The 20,629-nt window shown below is 28.5% G+C and overlaps 5 protein-coding genes across 5 annotated transcripts; all 5 read right to left on the bottom strand.

Annotated features, from left to right (window-relative positions):
• Nucleotides 1–238: 238 nt before the first annotated feature.
• l(2)41Ab (lethal (2) 41Ab) lies at nucleotides 239–4,192 on the bottom strand. The gene is made up of 8 exons (XM_035865436.2): nucleotides 3,820–4,192; nucleotides 2,987–3,609; nucleotides 2,654–2,897; nucleotides 2,178–2,588; nucleotides 1,432–1,953; nucleotides 1,065–1,355; nucleotides 841–999; nucleotides 239–526 (listed from the first exon to the last, which is right to left on the bottom strand). The coding sequence occupies exons 1-8, from the start codon at nucleotides 4,045–4,047 to the stop codon at nucleotides 299–301; spliced, it is 2,706 nt and encodes a 901-aa protein (XP_035721329.2). The 5' UTR covers nucleotides 4,048–4,192; the 3' UTR covers nucleotides 239–298.
• Nucleotides 4,193–4,517: 325 nt separating this feature from the next.
• Nucleotides 4,518–5,939, bottom strand: MagR (Iron-sulfur cluster assembly 1 homolog MagR). The gene is made up of 3 exons (XM_085660239.1): nucleotides 5,727–5,939; nucleotides 5,350–5,403; nucleotides 4,518–5,132 (listed from the first exon to the last, which is right to left on the bottom strand). The coding sequence occupies exons 1-3, from the start codon at nucleotides 5,808–5,810 to the stop codon at nucleotides 4,878–4,880; spliced, it is 393 nt and encodes a 130-aa protein (XP_085516365.1). The 5' UTR covers nucleotides 5,811–5,939; the 3' UTR covers nucleotides 4,518–4,877.
• Nucleotides 5,940–6,923: 984 nt separating this feature from the next.
• Hex70a (hexamerin 70a) lies at nucleotides 6,924–9,891 on the bottom strand. The gene is made up of 6 exons (XM_035865854.2): nucleotides 9,598–9,891; nucleotides 9,050–9,386; nucleotides 8,344–8,753; nucleotides 7,950–8,266; nucleotides 7,523–7,875; nucleotides 6,924–7,446 (listed from the first exon to the last, which is right to left on the bottom strand). Exons 1-6 carry the CDS (start codon nucleotides 9,814–9,816, stop codon nucleotides 7,034–7,036), a joined length of 2,049 nt encoding a protein of 682 aa, XP_035721747.2. The 5' UTR covers nucleotides 9,817–9,891; the 3' UTR covers nucleotides 6,924–7,033.
• Nucleotides 9,892–10,661: 770 nt separating this feature from the next.
• On the bottom strand, nucleotides 10,662–13,774 carry HEX70b (hexamerin 70b). The gene is made up of 5 exons (XM_035865445.2): nucleotides 13,490–13,774; nucleotides 12,664–13,413; nucleotides 12,266–12,582; nucleotides 11,831–12,183; nucleotides 10,662–11,750 (listed from the first exon to the last, which is right to left on the bottom strand). Exons 1-5 carry the CDS (start codon nucleotides 13,694–13,696, stop codon nucleotides 11,341–11,343), a joined length of 2,037 nt encoding a protein of 678 aa, XP_035721338.1. The 5' UTR covers nucleotides 13,697–13,774; the 3' UTR covers nucleotides 10,662–11,340.
• A 1,655-nt stretch (nucleotides 13,775–15,429) lies between these two features.
• Nucleotides 15,430–18,126, bottom strand: Hex70c (hexamerin 70c). The gene is made up of 6 exons (XM_085660129.1): nucleotides 17,861–18,126; nucleotides 17,339–17,669; nucleotides 16,859–17,265; nucleotides 16,464–16,780; nucleotides 16,050–16,396; nucleotides 15,430–15,950 (listed from the first exon to the last, which is right to left on the bottom strand). The coding sequence occupies exons 1-6, from the start codon at nucleotides 18,077–18,079 to the stop codon at nucleotides 15,544–15,546; spliced, it is 2,028 nt and encodes a 675-aa protein (XP_085516255.1). The 5' UTR covers nucleotides 18,080–18,126; the 3' UTR covers nucleotides 15,430–15,543.
• Nucleotides 18,127–20,629: the final 2,503 nt, after the last annotated feature.

The raw sequence follows: 20,629 nt of genomic DNA, 5'->3' as shown, positions 1-20,629 counted from the left end.
AAATACTATTACACGGAAAGACTCGGACACACACATACGAACACGTTTATTAATTAATAAAAATACAACTTTTTAGAAAAATGTATGATGTATATTGTTTATTATCATATGTATTACCTCTCTTTTTAACCTTTTATAGGTTTTTTTTTTCAACCTTTACAACGGTGAAATAAAGATAAATCCTACAAATTGATGGCAACAATATCTTCCTAAAGGATTTGATTTGAAAATTTTACTGAGGATAAACAAAAGTCTGTAGTAAAATTTTGATTATTACATTCATTTAATATGATTTATTTTATAATATCTGTAATGTCAACATTATTTTATGTATACTATTTTTCAGAAGTGGAAAATCTTGCTTTGTTTGCTCCATCACATGCACCAAATAGCTATGAAGAATTCGTTCGTTTTGCAACTCATCGTTCAGTAATGCTTCATTTTTAAAAAGCATTTTGTAACGACCGGATTTAACATCTTGAAGCAATTTTACTTTTCGTTGTTTAAACACTAATGACTTCAATTTCTAAAAATAATTATATAAGTATATTAAATTATAATATAAAAATATTATATAAGCATGAAAATTTCATTTTTGCCCTAGTCATTTGATGCTGTTATTAAATCGTCTTATGAAAAAAACAAAAGTAAAAAGAAAATATTTCCATATTGTAACATCAATTCAGGCAACTTTCAAATAAGAAATTACGAGATAAAGAATGTTACTATAGTGATTATTCGTCCTAAAACATTACTTAGGAAGTCATTACGCAATAGTGTACTTTATAAAAAATTATTTTTTCTCTGACAATAAATTTGCAACTCTCTGATTTAACTTACATAACTTTTAAGCATGTCCATTTTCATGATTTCTTGGTTTATGTCGGGAATAATATCTTCAATTTCCTTTAATGCTTGTCTTTTTTCGTCTAATTCTTTTAGCATTTTTTTCATTTCTTCTTCCGATTGTAATATGTTAAATTCTGTTTGTTTTATTTCCTAAAAGCATTAATAAGAAAAAATAGAAATTACTCACTATGACATAATTTTAGTTTAACAAGTACCTTTAAAATTTGTTTGATTTGTAATTTCTGATCTTTAATACGTTTGGAGAACACTATTTTCTGATTTTGTTCCTCCTTAGGATTCTTTTTTAACTTGCTCATAACTTTATTCAAAATAACATCTCTCCTCCCTACACAAAATTCCATATCATTAATTAACTTTTCTTGAGCTCTTTTCAAATGTGAAAGACGCATTTCCATTTTATGAATTTCACTCTTCATTAATGCTATATCACCACCACTACTGTGTTCACTTTTTATTTCTTTTCTTGTTTCTTCCATAATCTGAACCTAAAAAAAAAAAGAAGATATCAAGAGATATCAATAAGTATAGTTTCATTATAGTATATAATACTATGTGAATTACTTTTTTCTCCCAAGACAAACTTTCTCTCTGTGCTGTAATTAATTCTTCATTTAAAACTGCTTTCTCATTTATTAATACTTGTAAATCACTTTGTAATTTTACGAGATCAAACTCTGCATTCTCCAATGATGTTAAATATTCATTCTTTTTGATACAATTTTTATCTTCCAATTCTTCTCTAAGCTCCTTTTGAGCAGAAAGATTTGCATTTAATTGCAATAATTTCTGATGCAACAAATTTATTGTCTTATCCATATTTGCATCTTCCTTCTTAAATTTGTCTAACTGATATTGTATCTTCATATTTTTCTGCTCCATTATCATAACCTCCTTATTAAGAATATTAAGCTGCTGAAGTTGTTCATCTCTTTGCTGGCTCAATGTAACCATATATCTTTGCTGACGTAACCAAAATTGTTGTGCTTTTTGATTATTTTGTTCGGTTTCTTGAATATTCTTTTCTAAAGTGAGTATTTTTAAGTCTTGTGGATTGATTTCTTCACCATCTTTACTTTCTAGAATCTGCAGTAGAAAATTCTATGTAGTATTATTATAAAATTATTTTAACTCTTTCATTATTGAAAAAGTGTATATATAATACATATATAATAGAGTTTTAGTTATTCGAACACATTTTGTAAAAATGTTGATAGTCTGAGTGATCAAACATAGGCACAGTATGTTATGAGCAAATTTTCAAAGCATCTATACATATTGACAACAGTGAAAGAATTAAGGATCCATACCTGATCAATCATTTTGTTTAAAGTAATAATTTTCATTTGTTTCCTGTCAATTAAATTCTCAAATTTTTTTATTTCCTTCTGTAATTTGCTTACATCTTTTTCTTTTTCATTATTTCTTTGCAAAAGTTCTTGATATTCTATTTTTTCATTTTCTATAGAGGTGTTTAATTTTGCTATCTCTAATAAATTCTTTCCATGTGAATTTTCTACTTGAACCACTAATAGTTCTTGTTCTTGTATTATCTTCTTTGTATTCATTAAGAGCTTGTTTAGATAACGTGCTGCTTTATCATGTGTAACTTTTTCTTTTAATTTTTCAAAAATAAGATTCTCTTGTTCTATTTTCCAATTCATTAATCTTGCTAATTCTTTGTCAATTTGTTCCTCTTTATTTAAATAATTTTGATATTCCTAAATAAATATTTAGGAATTATTAAAAACAATGGTATCTCATATGGAAAATATGGGTTACGTACAGCATGTGCAAAATTATACTCGTTTAAAGTTTGTTCTCCAAATTTAGTAATTTTTATCAATTCCAATTCAAGATTATTAATCCTTGCATTCCCAGTTGTAACCGTTCTTGAGACAATTGCTATATCATCCTCTATTCTTGATTGCAATGATGTTAAATTTTCATTATTTTCTGATTCTTTAAGTGTTTCTTTCTTTAGTTTTTCTATTTCTGTTTGCAATGTATCAAAAGAATGATGCATTTTTCTACAAAATTTACAAATAAAAAAGATGCCAAATTAATAAATTTACTTATAATTTATTAACAGAGAATTTATATTATCTTATTAACTTACTCACGCTCTTCTGTTAATTGATCATAAATTTTATCACGTTTACTAATATTTAATACAACAGTATTCCACGCATTACATAAATTTGTATGTTCCCTATGTAAAGCTTCTAAATCTGCATTTGCATCTGCAACCAATTGACTTGTTGCTACTTTTTCCTTAAGTTTAAGTTGTATTTGTTCATTTAAATTGGTTATTTCTTCTTCTAATCTCCATACTTCTTCTCGAAGTTTAAATAAAATGCAGTCTTTTCTCTGCTTCTCATTAAGTAATTCCTGCTGAAGAATTGCATCTTTTTGACATGTTTTCTTAGAAATTATTAAACATTTTTTTATTTCTTTTTCCCAATCAGCAAATTGATTTTGTAAAGCTGTCATTTTTTGTAAGTCATGTGAAAGTTTATCTTCTTTTTCTTTTTCCTCCAGCATCTTCTTTTGTGCTTTTTTATGTAATTCTTTTATATCATTAATTTTTTGATCTTTTTCTTCTCGTAAAGATGTAAGTTTCATCAACGTGTTTTGATATTTTTCAATTGTATTTTGCTGTTGTGAAATTTCTTGTTGTACATAATAGAGCTGTAGACTTTCTTCTTCATGTTTTTTTTTAGTAGATTTTAAGGCTGCTTCCTAAAATATTATTGTTCTTATCAGGCTATTATTATTAAATTAAAGACAGAAATGATTCTTTGAAAAGAACTGTGATAAGTTAGCAATTAAATCAGATCAGAAGAAAAAGAAAAAAGTAACAACCAAATTGTAAAATAAACATAAAAAATTACAAAGCCATTTGCAATTTTACAGAAAAATATAAAACATGCATATTAATATTTTTCTTACAAGATCAAGTATTTCTTCTGAAAGCTTATTAACTAGACGAAGAAGATGTTCTTTTAATGCACTTTGAAATCTTTTCATCAATGCATCATCTGGATCTAAAACATTTGGAATCTGTACAGAGGCTTTGCCTAACCAAAATGACTTGGATAGTTTGTTTGAATCCTGCGTTGAATTAGGTGCAGATGAATCATATTTAAGAGATAGATTTTCTACTTGTGCATCAGACATTGTAGAATATTTAACAAATCAACTAGATAAAAATACAAGACCACCAATTCTAGTAAACTTCAAAGTACTACTAGGTGTATATCTTCTGATGATCAAATGAATTTAATATGAGTTACTATAGTAACATGTATAATATATCCATACGTATAAATCAATAAATGGAATAATTAAAATTAATACTTACTGTGAAATTAAACTATAAGACTATAAAGATGATATTTAAATAAATGCATGTAAAAATATATTAAAAAATATAATTTAAGAATAAGTATAACTCTAATAACAAAAATAGAGTATATATAATATATGATTTATTTAAAATACTTCAAGATTTTATATAACTCATTATTATATATATTTAAGTATTTTATTATTTCTCGACAGGTGTCTTCATCTTTATTTACATTATTTTATATTTATTTATGCCTCTTAAATGAGTAAAGTTTTACATATATACATAAGGAAATATAACCTAAAATTTTTTGTACTACTATAAATAGAAGTCTTTTATATACCATAAAATAACATTACATTTTGAATTAAAGAAAAACCTTAAAAATAAATGATATTAGGTTTATTTGAACACAGAATAATGCAGATCACAATTCGAATTGAAAATTTCCTTCAGTCAGATATATTAAGTGAGTAAAATATAGCAATAAAATAAACTCACGTTTCTATAATTTTAAAGTAACCATATGTGTCTGCTCTAATAATTTTGATTTCCAAAAATATAAATGTAATTGAATCTAATTCAATCACTTCATGTGTTTCATATTACAATAAAATATACAATTTAAAATGTGACTATCGAAAAACACTAATAACGACTAAACAGAAAAACTTTCTCCGCACCCACATGTCCCTTTGATATTTGGATTGTTAAACACAAACTCAGAACTTAATTTGTTCTCAATATAATCCATTTCTGTTCCGAGAAGCGATAATTGAGCCTTCTTATCTATTATTATACGAACTCCATCTTGTACAACTTCTTCATCTAGCTGACTTTTTTCTTTCACATAATCTAATGTATAACTTAATCCATTGCAGCCTCGTTGTTTTACACCGACTTTGAGACCAATCTATAAATATTAAACCATAGATAGAGATTAAGGAGATAAAGAATGAATATACTAATTAAAATTACGAATAATTAGGATAAAGTTCCACTTAAAAAAATATAAAATATATATATATAATATAAGACTGTAGGCTTATATTTTATTACAATAGTATATTCTAATATACAATATTATATAAAAATTTATAAAATACAAAAAATACAAAATATATACTTACATATTCTGATTTATTTTCCAAAATTTCTTTAATCTTTTTAACAGCATTAGGTGTCTAAAAAAAGAAAATACATAGATTTAACTAATCTATAAATCAAATTTTGTTTCTTAAAATTGGCATTATTGTAACTTGACATATTTTATATTATCAGATGACAAGTAAATTTTGTACAATAAAGATCTATTATTATACACATTAAAAAAACAATTGCTGCAAAATAGTATATTTTTGTTTTTATTCTTTTCATGTTAATACTAAAGTAATAAAGGTATAGGTTAGATTATTTCTATTTTTTGTACAATTGAATAAATTTGAAACCATTTTCATAAATTTTATTTAAAAGCTTAAAATAAATTTCTAATTATTTAAATACTAACTAATGTAAGTGCTGCTCGCGTAGAAAGAATTTTTCTTCCTTTGACAGCTCGAACAGTGGCGGCAGCCATCATGGATGACGCCATTTTTAAAAGACTGGACGTTTTCTTGTAACTATATTGAGTAGTGAAAATTTACGAACTGTCCGTAAAGTTTATAAAAATTACCAACACGGAGAAAAGATTTTCGAATACTTTACCTAGTAACTCCCCTTATATATAATTCCATAGATATAATGTAAAATGAAAGAATAAATAACCAAATATTTATAATGACGAATAATATTTATAAATAAAAATTAAAATAGTAGAGTTTTTCGGTTTCTTCTTTATATATTTGTTCATATACTTTTCAATACTCAGTGCGATCATCCAAACATATCAATTGGTTGACGCAACTCATCTAGATGTCGCTAACTTTCTCGGCATTAGATTGAAAATTTCCTGTCTGTTTGCTATCTTATACTCGTAGCCTATTCAACTTCAGCGACAATTCTTTACCTTAAACTAAATCGAATTGAATTATTACATTTTGTAAATGTTTATAATTAGTACTTAATAAAATAATAGAGTAATAATCATTGAATTATTCATTCCATACAAAAGTATGTTTAGGAATGTAAAATATGAGTACTTCAATGTCTAATTAGATATGAAAAGAAAACATTTTGGAAACACATAAAGACATCCAGCCATTCGCTCGGTAGTACTTTACTATACATATATATGCATATGATCTAAATTTAAAATTCTATTGGATTGTCTGTAAAGTTCGTGTCGATTTTGTCCTTACGTTACCTACCAAAAATTGTTATAAACTTACGACAATCCAATATATATCGCAAATAATACCGATCCATATCTCACTGTGTGAAAATTGGTATTTATGGAGATCCACGGTGACTCTACTCTAAAATCCGCGTACCGAAATGTCTTTCCTCTTTGGGAGTTTTAGGCTTTGTATTAATTATTGGCATAAACCATTATAAAATCAAAGGTAATAAACAGCCTTAAATGTATCTGTTACTATTTTGATTTTATTGCCCCTAATTTTTATTAATTAAATTTAAGTTGTATTTGTTAAATTCTTCCCTTTTGTATCTATCACTTTATGAGGTCCCTTATACGATTACTACATAAATACGATAAATTATTTTAAGAATATTTTAAACGATAAGGTGTATAAATTTAAATTAAGTATTTTTCTTTTGCGTTTTTATAAAATAAGATTTTATTTAGCATGAAAAATGAAGTTATTAGATGTATTAATAAAAATTAACATTTTGTTAATGAATTACGTAAATGATAAATCAAATAACTATGTCGTTAAAATTTTCAATTTCGTCCTTGTGGAAAATGAAGACATCTTTTAGTAACATATTAGGTCCATCATAATGGAAATCGACGGTTGGCTTATCCAAGGGGAATCCAAATGGTTTATTATCAAATTTGTAATTACCGAAGATACGAGACGTGTATAAAAGAGGCTCACTGGTTACTGGGCTGACATAGATGAACATATATAATGGAAAACCTTCTACTCTTCCTTTAGGCAAAAGCAATCTTTCCGGGAATCCATAAAGTCTTTCATTGTATTTAAGGGTTTCGGAATCATTTAAAGATCTTTCGATCTTCTTGTAGAAAATTTCGCTCGGTTCTGGATCAGGAGACAAGAAGAAACAGTCCTTGCTGTTTCGATCGATCTTATTTATACCGGCATTCACTGTTGAAATAATTTTCACATTAGTAAAAGATATTTAGTAAAAATTCATTTGTTATATAAAAATTGTTATACTAACGATCGGTTATCCAATTGTCAATCTCATAAAAATATTTCAAGTTATCTTCGAAATTAAGGAATCTACGATGTATGTCATATTTAGGTCCTAGGAAAATACGAATAGATGCTTTGATACTTTTTTCGGAATTAATAGTTATGTGGAAATTGAATGGTTTATGATTGAGACGATATTGTCTTGCTTTGATTATATAGCTCTCAGCTTCTTGTTGGTTTTCGACCATCAAACCATTGTTAAGGGATGTATCGAATTGATCGAAATAAGTGATCAATTTGTCTACAGCAAAGGATTCAACCTTGAGACTCGGGAAAATAATCATATTTTTGGTATAAGGCTCTTGGCGTAACTTGTATCTATCGAAATCAATTATAATCATTATTTCAACGAGAATAACGAATCTGGTATATTCATTAACAAACTACAATACCTGTAATAATAATTACAGATCTTCTTGTAGAGCCGATAGAAAGCTGGATCTCTCAAGGATGTAGCAAAACTCTCAAGAGCGCTTGGTAGAACATGATATGGTGTTGTAGGTTCAACGTTGTATCCCAAAATTTTTCTAATGTAGTAGTCTAAGCTTCCATAATAATCGTAGTTATATGAATCCTGATTACCTTCAATTAAATTACCGAGAATATTAAGATCGTTTGAAGAATGAAGTTTAATCAATTTGGAGTTCCTATCGATGATAAGACCGGAATCGATAGCACTGGAAATACGTGATTCCATCTCGTATACGTCCTAAAAATAATAGAAAAATAGGTCATATGTTTCACATTGGAATAGCGTAATGTGCTTAATATGAATGATATAAATACCTTGATATATTTGTATTTGTAAGACGGGAACATACTCATGTATGGACGTTGCGGGTACGGCAATCCATTGTGATAAGTCAAGGTTGGATAATATCCAGGATAGAACTCTTTGTGCCAGTCGAATTCTTCTATCTTACCAAGATTGTTCGATAGACGTTCCAAGTAGTAACGTGTCATAAGTTGTTTATGTCCATACAAATATTCTTCTCCACGATATTTTGGCAATTGATATTCTTCGCTTTTTAGCCAAAAGGGAAACTGTTGTCTGAAGTAGAAGTAATACAAATTCAAGCCAATATCTTCAGTGAAGTAATTCAATTTGTTTTCTTGATCATGTTCGTAAGTTATATACCAGCCGGAATAGTTCGCTGGGATAATGTAAGTATCATATCCAGTTAATTTCTGCTTATCTGAAATATATAAATATCTACAGATGATAAATCATGAATTTTATCGAGAAACTTATACACATGAAATTAAATTTGAGATTTATTATTATGTAGAAAATAATATCTAAGCTTTCTAAATTTGTATAACATGTAACTAATTCTTAACGTTTTTGGTCAATCGCTTACTGAAGACTTGAAAACTATTTCTTAATCTTCTATATTCTATTATTAATAAATCAAATTTTAATTAAAATGGAGATCCATCAATCTTTTGCAAAATTTTAAGCAACATAGTTTCGAAGATTTGTTTTCCTTACCTAGCTTACCGTAGAGCTTCGCATGATTTGCTTTATTCAGAACTTCGGAATTGAAAAAGGCATAGGGATACATCTCGTAAAGAGGTGGAAGTTGAATGTAAAGGGTATCTGGACGGCGGATAACAGCATTGTAAAGGGCACAAACGAATTGACCTTCGTTTACATAAATACGAGCCCATAATGCTGTTTTGTAAAAGACATCGAAATCCTTGGCATAATAGAACAAATGGAACAGGGCCACCCCTTCCTTAAGATGTTTAGGATAGTAAATGGAAAAGACATCGCCTCGTGGTAGCATTCCATACTTGTATATATACAGGAACTCTTTTACAGCGTCCTGAAAATATTTCACTCATTATTATATAGGCTCAATTAAATCTTTATAATTGTAAAATCATAAATTCTTTATCAATTATCTAGTTCTATATTTATGTTATATCTATGTTAGATTTGAAACTCTGCAGTCTATCTATCATGATAATTTTGATTCGAATATATATATATATATATATGATAATTCAAATATGATCTGAAAATCGTTTACGTACTTGATTGGTGTAGGAATTGATGTTTGCTTCAATATCATATTGTTGACCCTCGATATACAATTCAGGATTGACGATACTCGGCTGAGAAATGTGATACAAGAGATTATATATCTTTTTTTGTTTTAATAGAAAGTCTTTGTCAGCCGTTTGAACAGTATAATATTCAGCGGAGGTAAGGCAGAAGGCCAGAATGGCCAAAACTGCCAAGTTCCTGTACATGGTCGATTTCGTTTAGCAGACTTTCAGTGTGACCGGCTATATTTTCTCCGCTAATTCTACGCGCAATAACGGGATGCTTCTACATTTATAGTATCTTCACCTCCTAATCAACATTTCTCAGGTCATAAGGGCGACTCATATATTGTGCAAGGAAGAACGCACAAAAATGATACAGGGTATTAACGATCATGTTTACCAGTGATTACTCCGGCAGAGATTTGTGAATGGTACGATTGTTGATATCATTTTTCTGCATGCTATCGGAAAGTATCTGTTAAACTAATACTTCTTTGTTCTTCGTATTTTCAAATGAAAATTAAGGGAGAATATTAATGGAAAATATATTCATACCCTTTATTAAACTTCGACAAAAAATAATTGTTCTTATTGTTGGAGTCATATGTAAATAAATCGAAGTGAAATAAATATAAATGAACTTTTCAATTTTGTTTGAACGGTATAGTAATTATCTATAAGCGAAATATTTATCGAAAGAAAAGATCTATAAACGAGGCGAATTTCTACAATAGATAACAAAAAAAATCACTTGAGCATTTTTAATCTGTATTAAATGTTTTTATTAAAAAAAAATATCCGATACATATAATCATATAGATTAAAGTTAAATTGATAGTTATTAAGATAAATGGAATCAATTACGAATGCGTAAATATATATTATCAGAACAAGTTTGTTGACGATATTTAGTTGACTTCTGACATAAATTCAATCTTAAAATGTATTTTTTACAATTTATATGATACAAAAATTTCTTTAAAAAAACATTCTATTAAATTATACGATTTTTCGAGCGTATATAAATGATCATATATATCGAAAATTATTCTCAATACTTTTTATAAAGAGATTACCTTGTTTAAAATAAATATGAACATTATGCAATTATAGTTTATCCTATTACGCGGTTAGTATGATTTGTAGCGGAACAGTCAATGAGGTGTACAAAACAAGGGGTGGACTCATGGAACATCTGGGCTTGAAAGATAAATCATTAAAATGTGTAATTAACTGATATAGCTCTATCAGCATATTTATTCTCAATAATAAAAAAATTGGATATAATTGTCCCAGATAACAACATACCTATCATTATTATCGCATCTTCGCTCTCATAATTCCGATAAAAGCTAGACTTACGCTTAATCATTTGCATGAACTTCTTGTTAATTATGACCCCGTAGTTTGCATGAATCCGGATTTTTCTCAATCTACTGATGAGTCACATGCATAAATCATCTTTTGATCTATTTTTATGTTTTTTTTCTTTCATGTTATCGCACAAGAAAAATAAAATAGGACTAGTATACGTAAAAAGAAAACTACCGAACTTTAAGGTGTCAATTATAAATCGGAAATTTTATTGAAAACATTTCAACGGTCTGTATAAGAAATTAACGGAGATAAATATTCCACGTGCTTTTAGGGAGAACTCTGCAGTCTTTTTCTTTGATTCTCTTTGATGTATCTCTTATGAAAAATTCAAACAATTTAATTAAAAATGTTTTAGACGGTAACGTTCATTTCATCGAGTTGCTTATGGAAGATAAAGACATCCTTGAAGTGAAGATTAGATAAAGTAAAGTTGTACGCTTGAACTGGCTTGTCCAATGGGAAACCCATTGGACGTCCATCCATGACAGAAGTTCCCCAGATTGGCAAGTCAATCTTGAAGGATTTGGTCTCATCAACTGGCGCAATGTGTACGAAGAGTTTGAACGGCATGCCTTCTTTCTTTCCTTTAGGAAGCATCAGACGGTCTGGGAATCCGTAAAGTTTCGTGGTATAGGCGTATGTCTCCACACCATCGATTGCCTTCAGCATTTTCTTGTAGAGTAATTCACTAGGAACGTCATCGGGAGCAACGTAGATTGATTCATGGCTGCTTCGTTCGACCTTATTGGTACCAACTTTGACTGTAATTCAAATAGAAATGATATTAACATTCTTTGTAAGATAGATTAGATTAAAGTTCGAAGATAAGCGATATACTAACGGTCGACTATCCATTGATCTAATTCTATGAAGTTCATGTAATTCTCACTGATATCAACTTCGTGGCCATGTACAGTGTATTTGGGTCCAAGGAACACACGTACTACAGCTTTTACAACTTTGTCGCTGTTTACGGTAATGTGATAAGTGAAAGGCTTATGATTGAGACGATTTTGACGTGCCTTTATCAACGTGGATTGAGCTTCTTTGTGATTTTGTACTGAAACAACATTGTTGATCATAGATTCGAAGTGATCAAAGTATGTCATTAATTTGTCTACGGCAACAGATTCAATCATGACACCAGGGAAACTAAGTTCTTCTTGTGTATAGCTAGGCATGTTCTTTTTGTAACTAAAATAAACAATCTTCATTAAGTAATAATATATAATATATAGAATTATCATTCATTCTAACATATTCTTTAAATACAAACTTTAATAAGTAGGTGACGACGTTCTTGTACATGCTAAAGAAGACAGGATCTCTTGTACTTGTACTGAAAATTTCTAATGCATTAGGAACAATTTGGTATTTGGTATTTGGTTCCAAACTGAGTCCGAAGATCTTTCTACAAAGGAGGTCGTATTGTCCATAGTATTTTGGATTTAATGTATCAGCGTTTCCTTGGATGATATTACCGAGAATATTGAGACCTCCCTCAGTATAGATATTTACTTTTTGACCGTTAACATCTTCAACGTAACCAGAATCAATGGCATCGGCAATACGAGTTTCAAGATGTTCAGCTTTCTAAAAATTCGAAAATTTATTGTGCAATCGAAATAATTGAATAAATTCTATACTTTATCTAATAATAATTTTCTTACCAACCTGTACATGTTTATGCATGGAAAGTGGTACTACAGTATTGGTTTCACGATGAGAGAATGGTAGTCCATTGTGATGGTGCATTGTTGGATAGTATCCAGTAACAATTGGATGGTTGACATCAACATAGTTAACTTCGCCCAAATCATTTGATAATCTTTCCAAATAGTAACGGGTTAATAATTGTTTGTGATTAAATAAGTACATTTCACCTCGAACGTTGGTAGGTAATTTGTATTGAACGCTGTTCATCCAATAAGGGAAATCGTGGCTACTCATGAAATAGTATTGTCCAAGACCAACATCTTCGGTGAAATAGGTCAGCTTTTGTTCAGGTACATCGTTTCTTACGAGATACCAACCAGAGTAGTTACTGTGAATCACGTGATAATTAACACCACCTACGGTCTTTTTTAAACTAGTATCACCCATTCCAAGATGGTATGCTTTATGTAAAACATCGTCGTTGAAGAATAAATTTGGCAGGACTTCATACAGAGGTGGAAGACGAACGTATTGGGTATCGCTACGATGAAGAACGGCAACACTAAGAGCATAAATAAACATATGCTCGTTCATATTGAATCGTGCCCATACTGCAGTGTTGTAGAAGGTGTCAAAGTCCTTAGCAGAATATAAGAGATTGAACAAACAAACAGTTTCCTCGTGAAGTTGAGGATACATGATAGAGAAGACTTGGCCTCGTGGCAACATTCCATGTTTCCAGCGTTGGAGGAATTCGGTCACTGCAGTCTTTAAAAAACACAAAAAGAATTTAGAATCTTAATAAACAATTAAGAAAACATTCTTTATTTAAAGATCGAATTACCTTGTCCGCATAGGAACCGACGTGATCCTCAATGCTGAACGAACGAGCCTTTTGATAGAGTTCTGGGTGATAAACCGTCGGCTGATCGACGTGCCAAAATAATTCGTAGATACTCTTCTGTTTGATTAGATATGCTTTGTCGGCGGTATGAACTGGGATAGCGTTTGCTAAGCAAAACGCTCCCAAAAGCAATAGAATTATTTTCATTGTTTATCACCTTTCCTTCTTACCCTGTTTAAAATTCTTCTCCTGTGCCGTAAATTAGATCCGTTCGTGTTTCCCTGCCGGAGATGAAACGCGATTCACTGATGCCAATTGTCCCTTATATACCATACAATATGTTTAATATCAGTTTTGACCTGGCGACAACCCCCTGACTTTGCCTTTAGACAAGATACATAAGTGAATGAGATAATATTTGTAAAAAGATAATCGCATTTAATGGTTACGTCAAATGAACTGTCTTTTTATATCGAAAGAAAATTAAGAAAGAAAAAATTTTATTATGTCAATTTAAAAAGAAATATAATCACAATACCCTTTGACATAATATATAACAGAGACCTCGTGATATGACGATAATCTTGCTAATCCATTTTAATTTCTTTTAGAATACTCCAGAAAATGTACAAAAATCCAAGTTAAACTTATCGATTTAAATGTTGAAGAAGAATATTAAATTTTATGAAAGTAAAAAAGAAACGTCATAGAACTATTCGTTTTAATATTAAAAATATAAAAGAATTACATATAATCGACAACTTTTTTAAAACACTTCGAACGCCGTATGATATAATAATGTATTGGTTAAATTTGACGGTATAAAATATGAAATTAAAAAAGAAAAAACGATGAAAGAATTATATTACACTTAAGTATATTAAATAGTGAAATAAAAAACGAAAGAAAAATATAACATCAAATCTAATTTTGTATGTATGTGTGACTTTTTAAATATTATTATATAAGTGCATCTACAACATCATTCATTTTATATTTATCCTTATCTTTCTTATTTCATTTTTTATTTAATTAAGTACTCCCTCTGGCATATATTATCTATTAATATTTATTGCTTTCTTTAAATAATCTATCTAATAATATTTACTGCTATCTTAAATAAGACTTTAAAAAATATTAATATTATGTAATTTAACCTGACCCCCTGATTAATGATTTTTAAATACAAAAAAGTTATAATTTAAAAAAAAACCAATTGCAGTAATAGATATGCCTTTTTTTCAAATCGAATATAAAATATTTGATTGAAATAATTAATCAATTTTTATTAAAAGTATAGTTCTTATATATAAATATACCCATCACTTTTAATTGTATAATATTATAAACGCACAATTTACATATACATGCATTTATTAAAAAAAATAGATACATACATACATACATATGTATATATATATATATATATATATATATATATATATATATATATATATTATTGTAATATAAAAAGAAATTATATATAAATGATGCATTGAAAGAAGTAATATAATAATTATACTTCATTATTTACATTTATTTTGATAATACGTGTATTATCATAATATGTTTTTGTACGATAAAATTACATTTCCATCAATTAAATTTTATTCTCCTTGTTAAAATAAATATTTCTTTAAAGAATAATTAATAATAAATTCAATTGATAATACGATTAAAATGTATATTTTAAAAATGTTAAAATTCTAATACTCAAGATAATTCATCGACTTTAAAATATTGATAACGATACCATTAATAAAATATTTATAATTATTATCATTATTATTTAATTAATAAATTAAGTTTTATATTTAAAAAATTAATAAGCTATAATCTATACATTAATATAGATTATAAGATAACAGATTATAAGCTAAAAGATTATAGATATTGTTGGTAATTTCTTGATTAAATGAAGGTGTTAGGAATTTCGAAAATGGAATAGCGGATTAACAGTATTTAATTCATTTAACATGTATTTTTGACATTTTTTTACAAATTAACAGTCACGTGGTACAAAATCGCATCCAAAGATATATTTGCCGTTAAGTCTAATTAGAGTAATAATTAGAGAACTTTTCGGTATCCTTTGTATTGTAGACATAAACGTCTTTGAAATACATATTAGGAGTAAAGAATTTCCAGGTGTACATTGGTCTGTCAAGAGGGAAACCGAATGGCTTGCCGTCGTAAGTCATTTTACCGAAGATAGGTAGTTCGATGTGGATCATTTTCGATTCGTCATATGGACTCAAATAGAAGAACATCTTGAATTTCATACCCTCGGGTTTACCCTTAGGAAGAGTTAGACGTTCAGGAAAAGCGTAGACTTTTTCATAATAAGTAAATGGCTCGCTACCACTGACAGCGTTCTGAAGTTTTTTGTAAAGCTTATCGCTAGACGTTTTGTAAATAGCTTCAGTGCTTGCATGTTCGATATTATTTATACCTTGTTTTACTGCAAAAAGAAAAAATAATTAATTAAAAATAACAATTATTGCACTATTATTGTTGCATTTATATAAATATATATTGAAATATCAAATAATTTACTAACGTAACACATCGAATTGGTCCAACATTACGAAGTATTTATAGTATTTGCTGAGGTAACTCATGTCTTGACCTATGGCAGGTCCAAGGAAAACCTTGACTAGAACCTTGATGTCTTTGTCGGAATTCACACTTAGACGGTAAGTAAATGGTTTGTAATTGAGGCAATAACGACGAGCCTTGATATACAGGGATGATCCTTCTTTGAAACTGTTAAAGTATACGGCATTGTTAATCGTTGCATCACAATAATCGAAGTAAGTCCAAAGTTTGTCCATATTGACGGATTCAATCTTGATACCAGGGAAGTCGAGTTCGCTCTGGGAGTAGACTGGTATATGTTTCTTGTATCTAAAGTTACAAATTAAATTCGATTATATATCTATTATATTTTTTAATGGATATATTTAATGCTAACCTTTCTACGTAATTATTGATTTTATTAAAGAGAGCATAGAAAGCTGGATCCCTCATGCTGGTACTATAAAATTGCATAGCACTTGGCATGGTCTTGTCTTTGTCCGTATAATCGAAGTTGGTTCCAAAAACATTTCTTGCCAATATTTCATACATTCCGTAGTAATATTTGTTACAGGTATCAGAGTTACCTTCGATCAGATTACCAAGAATATTTAATCCTTCGGGAGTATAAATGTTTACAAATTTGCCATTGCTGTCTAAAACTAATCCAGAATCAATGGCATCCATAAAACGAGATTCTAGAGTATCAATTTCCTACGAAGGAATTGAAATGAAAATAAGTATCATCATTATTGTTATAACATATCGTGTTTTCTATCGCATACCACAAACCTTTAAATATTGGTATTTGTAATAAGGTACATTGTAATAAGACTTGTATGGGGGTATTACGGCATCGTTACCAAATACCACAGAAGAATAGAATCCTGGATAAAATATTTTCTGTAAGTTAAAATCTTCGATCTCACCCAAGTCATTCGACAAGCGTTCCAAGTAGTAACGAGCGACCAGTTGCTGGTGGACATACAAGTAGAAAATACCACGATATTCCCGAGGAATATTGTATTCTTTGCTATTCAACCAGAATGGGAAGATCTGACGAAAATAGAAATAGTAGGTATTCAAACCAAAATCTTCCGTAAAGTAGTCTAATTTGTTTTCTTCCGAGAACGTGTTAGTATAGTTACTGTAGATTACGTAAATGTCCGTATTATTCATATTGCCAGTAGAAGTTAAACCTATAAATAAATAAAGAATGTAAAATATTAATTGAGTTAATAGTAACACAAGAAAAACATTCAATCCATGTACCATGCATCATTTTGATGCGCTGTGCCTCCTGAATGACATTCGAGTCAAAGAAATAATTTGGATTTACTTCATAAGGTAACATGGGCATAATATATTTGCAGTCGGGTCTATAGAAAATGGCAACGTAGAAAGCTAGCGTGAAGACATCGGAATTTACGGAAAATCGTGCCCAAGCAGCGGTCTTATAGAAGATATCGAAATCTTTAGCATTATAGAAGAGTTTGAACAATAGAATCATTTCATTAAGGTGCTCTTCGTAGAATGGCGAAAAGGTGGCATCGCGGCTAAGCATGCCGCGTTTGTAATAATGAAGGAACTCTTTGACGACATCCTGTAAAACAAAATAATCTTACTGTCATAATTCTATGAATCTTTTCAAATTCTTACAAATTTTCTATATTCTCTCTTAAAAAAAAAAAAAAAAAAAAAGAGATCAATTAGAAAGACTTATGAAGAATGTACGTTCAATCGTTCTTCATGATCTTAGCAGTTATGAAAAAATTAAACATGATGGATGATCACCTTTTCTTTGTACATTTCCACATTGTTCTCGATTTTATAGTTACGTCCAATATTGTAAAATTCTACGTCAGTTAAAACGTTTTGTTTCACAAAAAGCAATAATTCATGGATCTTCTTTTGCTTTTGTACGAAATTCATGTCAGCAACGTGACTTTTAATACTGACGGCGTCCGACAGACATAATGCCGTCAGAACTAAGAAGAACACTTCCTTCAACATCCTTCTATAATTTATCCTTTTCTTGCCTCTTGGCTGAGATCTTTACCCCAACGGTTAGGGAGAATGATGAGACATCAGAACACAGGGCCTCGCTTTTATACCGGTGCTTTTTCTTTGTAATCATTGTAACCTGTGACCTAGAATGTTCGTCGTTCGTCGCGATGATGAAATTGATCGTTTTATAACTAAATAACACAACAAAAATAGATCATGCATGTTTCCAAGTTGAAAAATACTTTGTCTTGATATTAAAAGATGTGTATATAATGAGAACATTGAATCAAAATTTGATGAAATTAATATTTCGTGTCTATTCGATAAATATTTGTTATGATTTTAATATTTCAATATAACTTTAAAAAATATATCGTACCTGTCTTATGACTTTATTAATATTTCTATAAATATTATTAAGTTATACTTATATATTGTAAATTTTTATATATTAAAAATTACATTTTTCTAATTTGCTATTTCATTAGCTAAAAAAATTCAAATCAATTCGTTAAAGATAAGAATGTTAGGATGAATCCGGTAAAATCTTGCTATAATTAAATATAATGTAAAATGAAGAGTGTAAAGAACGATTATACGAAAAACACTCATGAAAACAGTTTCGAAAGATATAAAAGTTCCATTTCTCTTTAAGTCATCGCTAATATTATCATTGCTAATAAATTTACTAGAATTAAGTAGATTATGTTAAAATGTCAATTACGGAGAAAAAAAAGAAAAGACAATTGAGAACTTTTACAATTGAATTCTCTTCTTTTTCGCTTCATAACTCTTCTTTTTACAAAAGTTACTTCATCTATTCTATGCTCAAGAATCTCCGATGTATTATCCTTCAATGAAAAATTTAATAAAATTAAACATTTCATTAATAATGATTTGATTTAATTCAAAATATTTCTTTATGACTCATGTATGAAAAAGATATTTTTTTCGGCAATGTAAAATTATATGATTAAAAAATCTACAATATCATAAATTCATTTAGACAATATCTTTTCTAAGCTTATTCTTATAAATATATGAGTAAAATGGTGATTATCTTTTTCGAATCGTGCATCCATTTGCCTGTTTACATCTTTTGGAAAAGACTGATTACGTCGTAATCTTTCATTTATCACTAATCATTAAAATTATATGAAAAGAAAAAGAAAAAAAAAAAAAAAAAAAAAGAAAAGAAAGGAATGGATGAAGAGGAACTATCTACACTTAATTAAGCCTCATTTAAATAATAATGAATGATTACGTTGACACATCACAGCTTGATTTATTGCTCGTTTGTCATTCCATAAGATAATTAATTATAAAAAATATAAAAAAGGGAAAAATCATTTTTAGGATATGTACGGTTTGCCCATTGTTTTTAATTCAAGCAAAACTCTTCTTCTTCCAATAGCTTTTTTGACATTTTACATATTTTAGAAGATATATCACTTCATTTTGTAAATCAAAATATTCTGCAAATAAAATGAAAGGAATTCACAATTCAGTTAAGTATTATTTTATTAAAAGGTTTATGAATAAATTGTCCACTAGGAGTTTATTATATCTGTTACGTAAAATTAATCACTTGAGTTTTTATAATTACGATTAAATAATGGAAAATTGTAAATCTTTGAAAAATCATTGGAAATAATAAAATCGAAAACAATGTTACCTTTTAAAAGATATTTTTCATTCTATTTAAAATTATTCTCGTCGTACTCGGGAAAAGTTATTTTATGCATTGTAATAATATCTTTTGTTATTTCTTCGTGCACTTCTTCGGTTAAAGGAACTGTACACATGTAATTACTGACATACAAAAAGATACGAAGCCAGGAATCCTAGAAAAATAATTAATATTTATTAATATCAAAATATCCATATTTTTTATGTCATGTCACTTTTTCAAATTTACTTTTCGTGATTGATAATCGAGGCAAGATTTTTATCAACGAAATACGATGCATATTTATTGATATTTGATAACTTTACATTAATGTTACATCAAATGATTGATAATTAAAATGAAAATAAAATCGAAATAATAAATTACGCACGTTAAAAGTATTTTCTAATGTGTTTAATTGCTTTTCCAAATCAAGTATACATAATTTTATCTTCGTATTAGTCTCAGTTTCTTGATTCGAGGTTACAATATGTTGATTCCAGTTATCATTTTTATTAAAGTTATTTATATCCTCACGAATTTCAATTCGTAATTTGTCGAGTTTTTGTTTCAATGTGATTAGAAGATTAGAAAATTTAGACATTATGTAATGAAAACTTGTCATTGAAATTATAGCATCCATATTATCTTTTGACAATAATCTATTTAAAGAAAAAATACAAATATTTTTTTCAATAATTAATCATAATTAATGACGGTAAATAAAATAATGTTAAAAACGATTAAATGACACAACATTTCAACAAATTATCGTACAGTTCGATATATGAAAAAATACAAATCTTCGATATTCTTATTAATTTGTTTTATTTGTATTTGAAAACGGTAATCCTCGGTTTAAATATAGTGGCATTGTGAGCGCATAA

This window comes from Vespa mandarinia, chromosome 11, assembly GCF_050613455.1.
Source record: "Vespa mandarinia isolate Hongniang chromosome 11, ASM5061345v1, whole genome shotgun sequence".
Lineage (NCBI taxonomy): Eukaryota > Metazoa > Arthropoda > Insecta > Hymenoptera > Vespidae > Vespa > Vespa mandarinia.
This window is presented reverse-complemented; position numbering and strand designations above follow the sequence as displayed.

Coding starts and splice junctions, on each gene's coding strand:
- Hex70a (XM_035865854.2), bottom strand. CDS start 9,816: ATGTACAGGAACTTGGCAGTTTTGGCCATTCTGGCCTTCTGCCTTACC. Junction 9,387..9,597: donor TCAATTCCTACACCAATCAA/GTACGTAAACGA, acceptor AAATATTTTCAG/GACGCTGTAAAAGAGTTCCT. Junction 7,447..7,522: donor TGACAATTGGATAACCGATC/GTTAGTATAACA, acceptor TTATTTCAACAG/TGAATGCCGGTATAAATAAG.
- HEX70b (XM_035865445.2), bottom strand. CDS start 13,696: ATGAAAATAATTCTATTGCTTTTGGGAGCGTTTTGCTTAGCAAACGCT. Junction 12,184..12,265: donor GTCGTCACCTACTTATTAAA/GTTTGTATTTAA, acceptor TGTTTATTTTAG/TTACAAAAAGAACATGCCTA. Junction 11,751..11,830: donor AGATCAATGGATAGTCGACC/GTTAGTATATCG, acceptor TTTGAATTACAG/TCAAAGTTGGTACCAATAAG.
- Hex70c (XM_085660129.1), bottom strand. CDS start 18,079: ATGTTGAAGGAAGTGTTCTTCTTAGTTCTGACGGCATTATGTCTGTCG. Junction 16,781..16,858: donor ACAAATACCAATATTTAAAG/GTTTGTGGTATG, acceptor ATTCCTTCGTAG/GAAATTGATACTCTAGAATC. Junction 16,397..16,463: donor ATCAATAATTACGTAGAAAG/GTTAGCATTAAA, acceptor TTGTAACTTTAG/ATACAAGAAACATATACCAG.
- MagR (XM_085660239.1), bottom strand. CDS start 5,810: ATGGCGTCATCCATGATGGCTGCCGCCACTGTTCGAGCTGTCAAAGGA. Junction 5,404..5,726: donor CGCGAGCAGCACTTACATTA/GTTAGTATTTAA, acceptor TTCTTTTTTTAG/ACACCTAATGCTGTTAAAAA. Junction 5,133..5,349: donor TGGAAAATAAATCAGAATAT/GTAAGTATATAT, acceptor TAATATTTATAG/ATTGGTCTCAAAGTCGGTGT.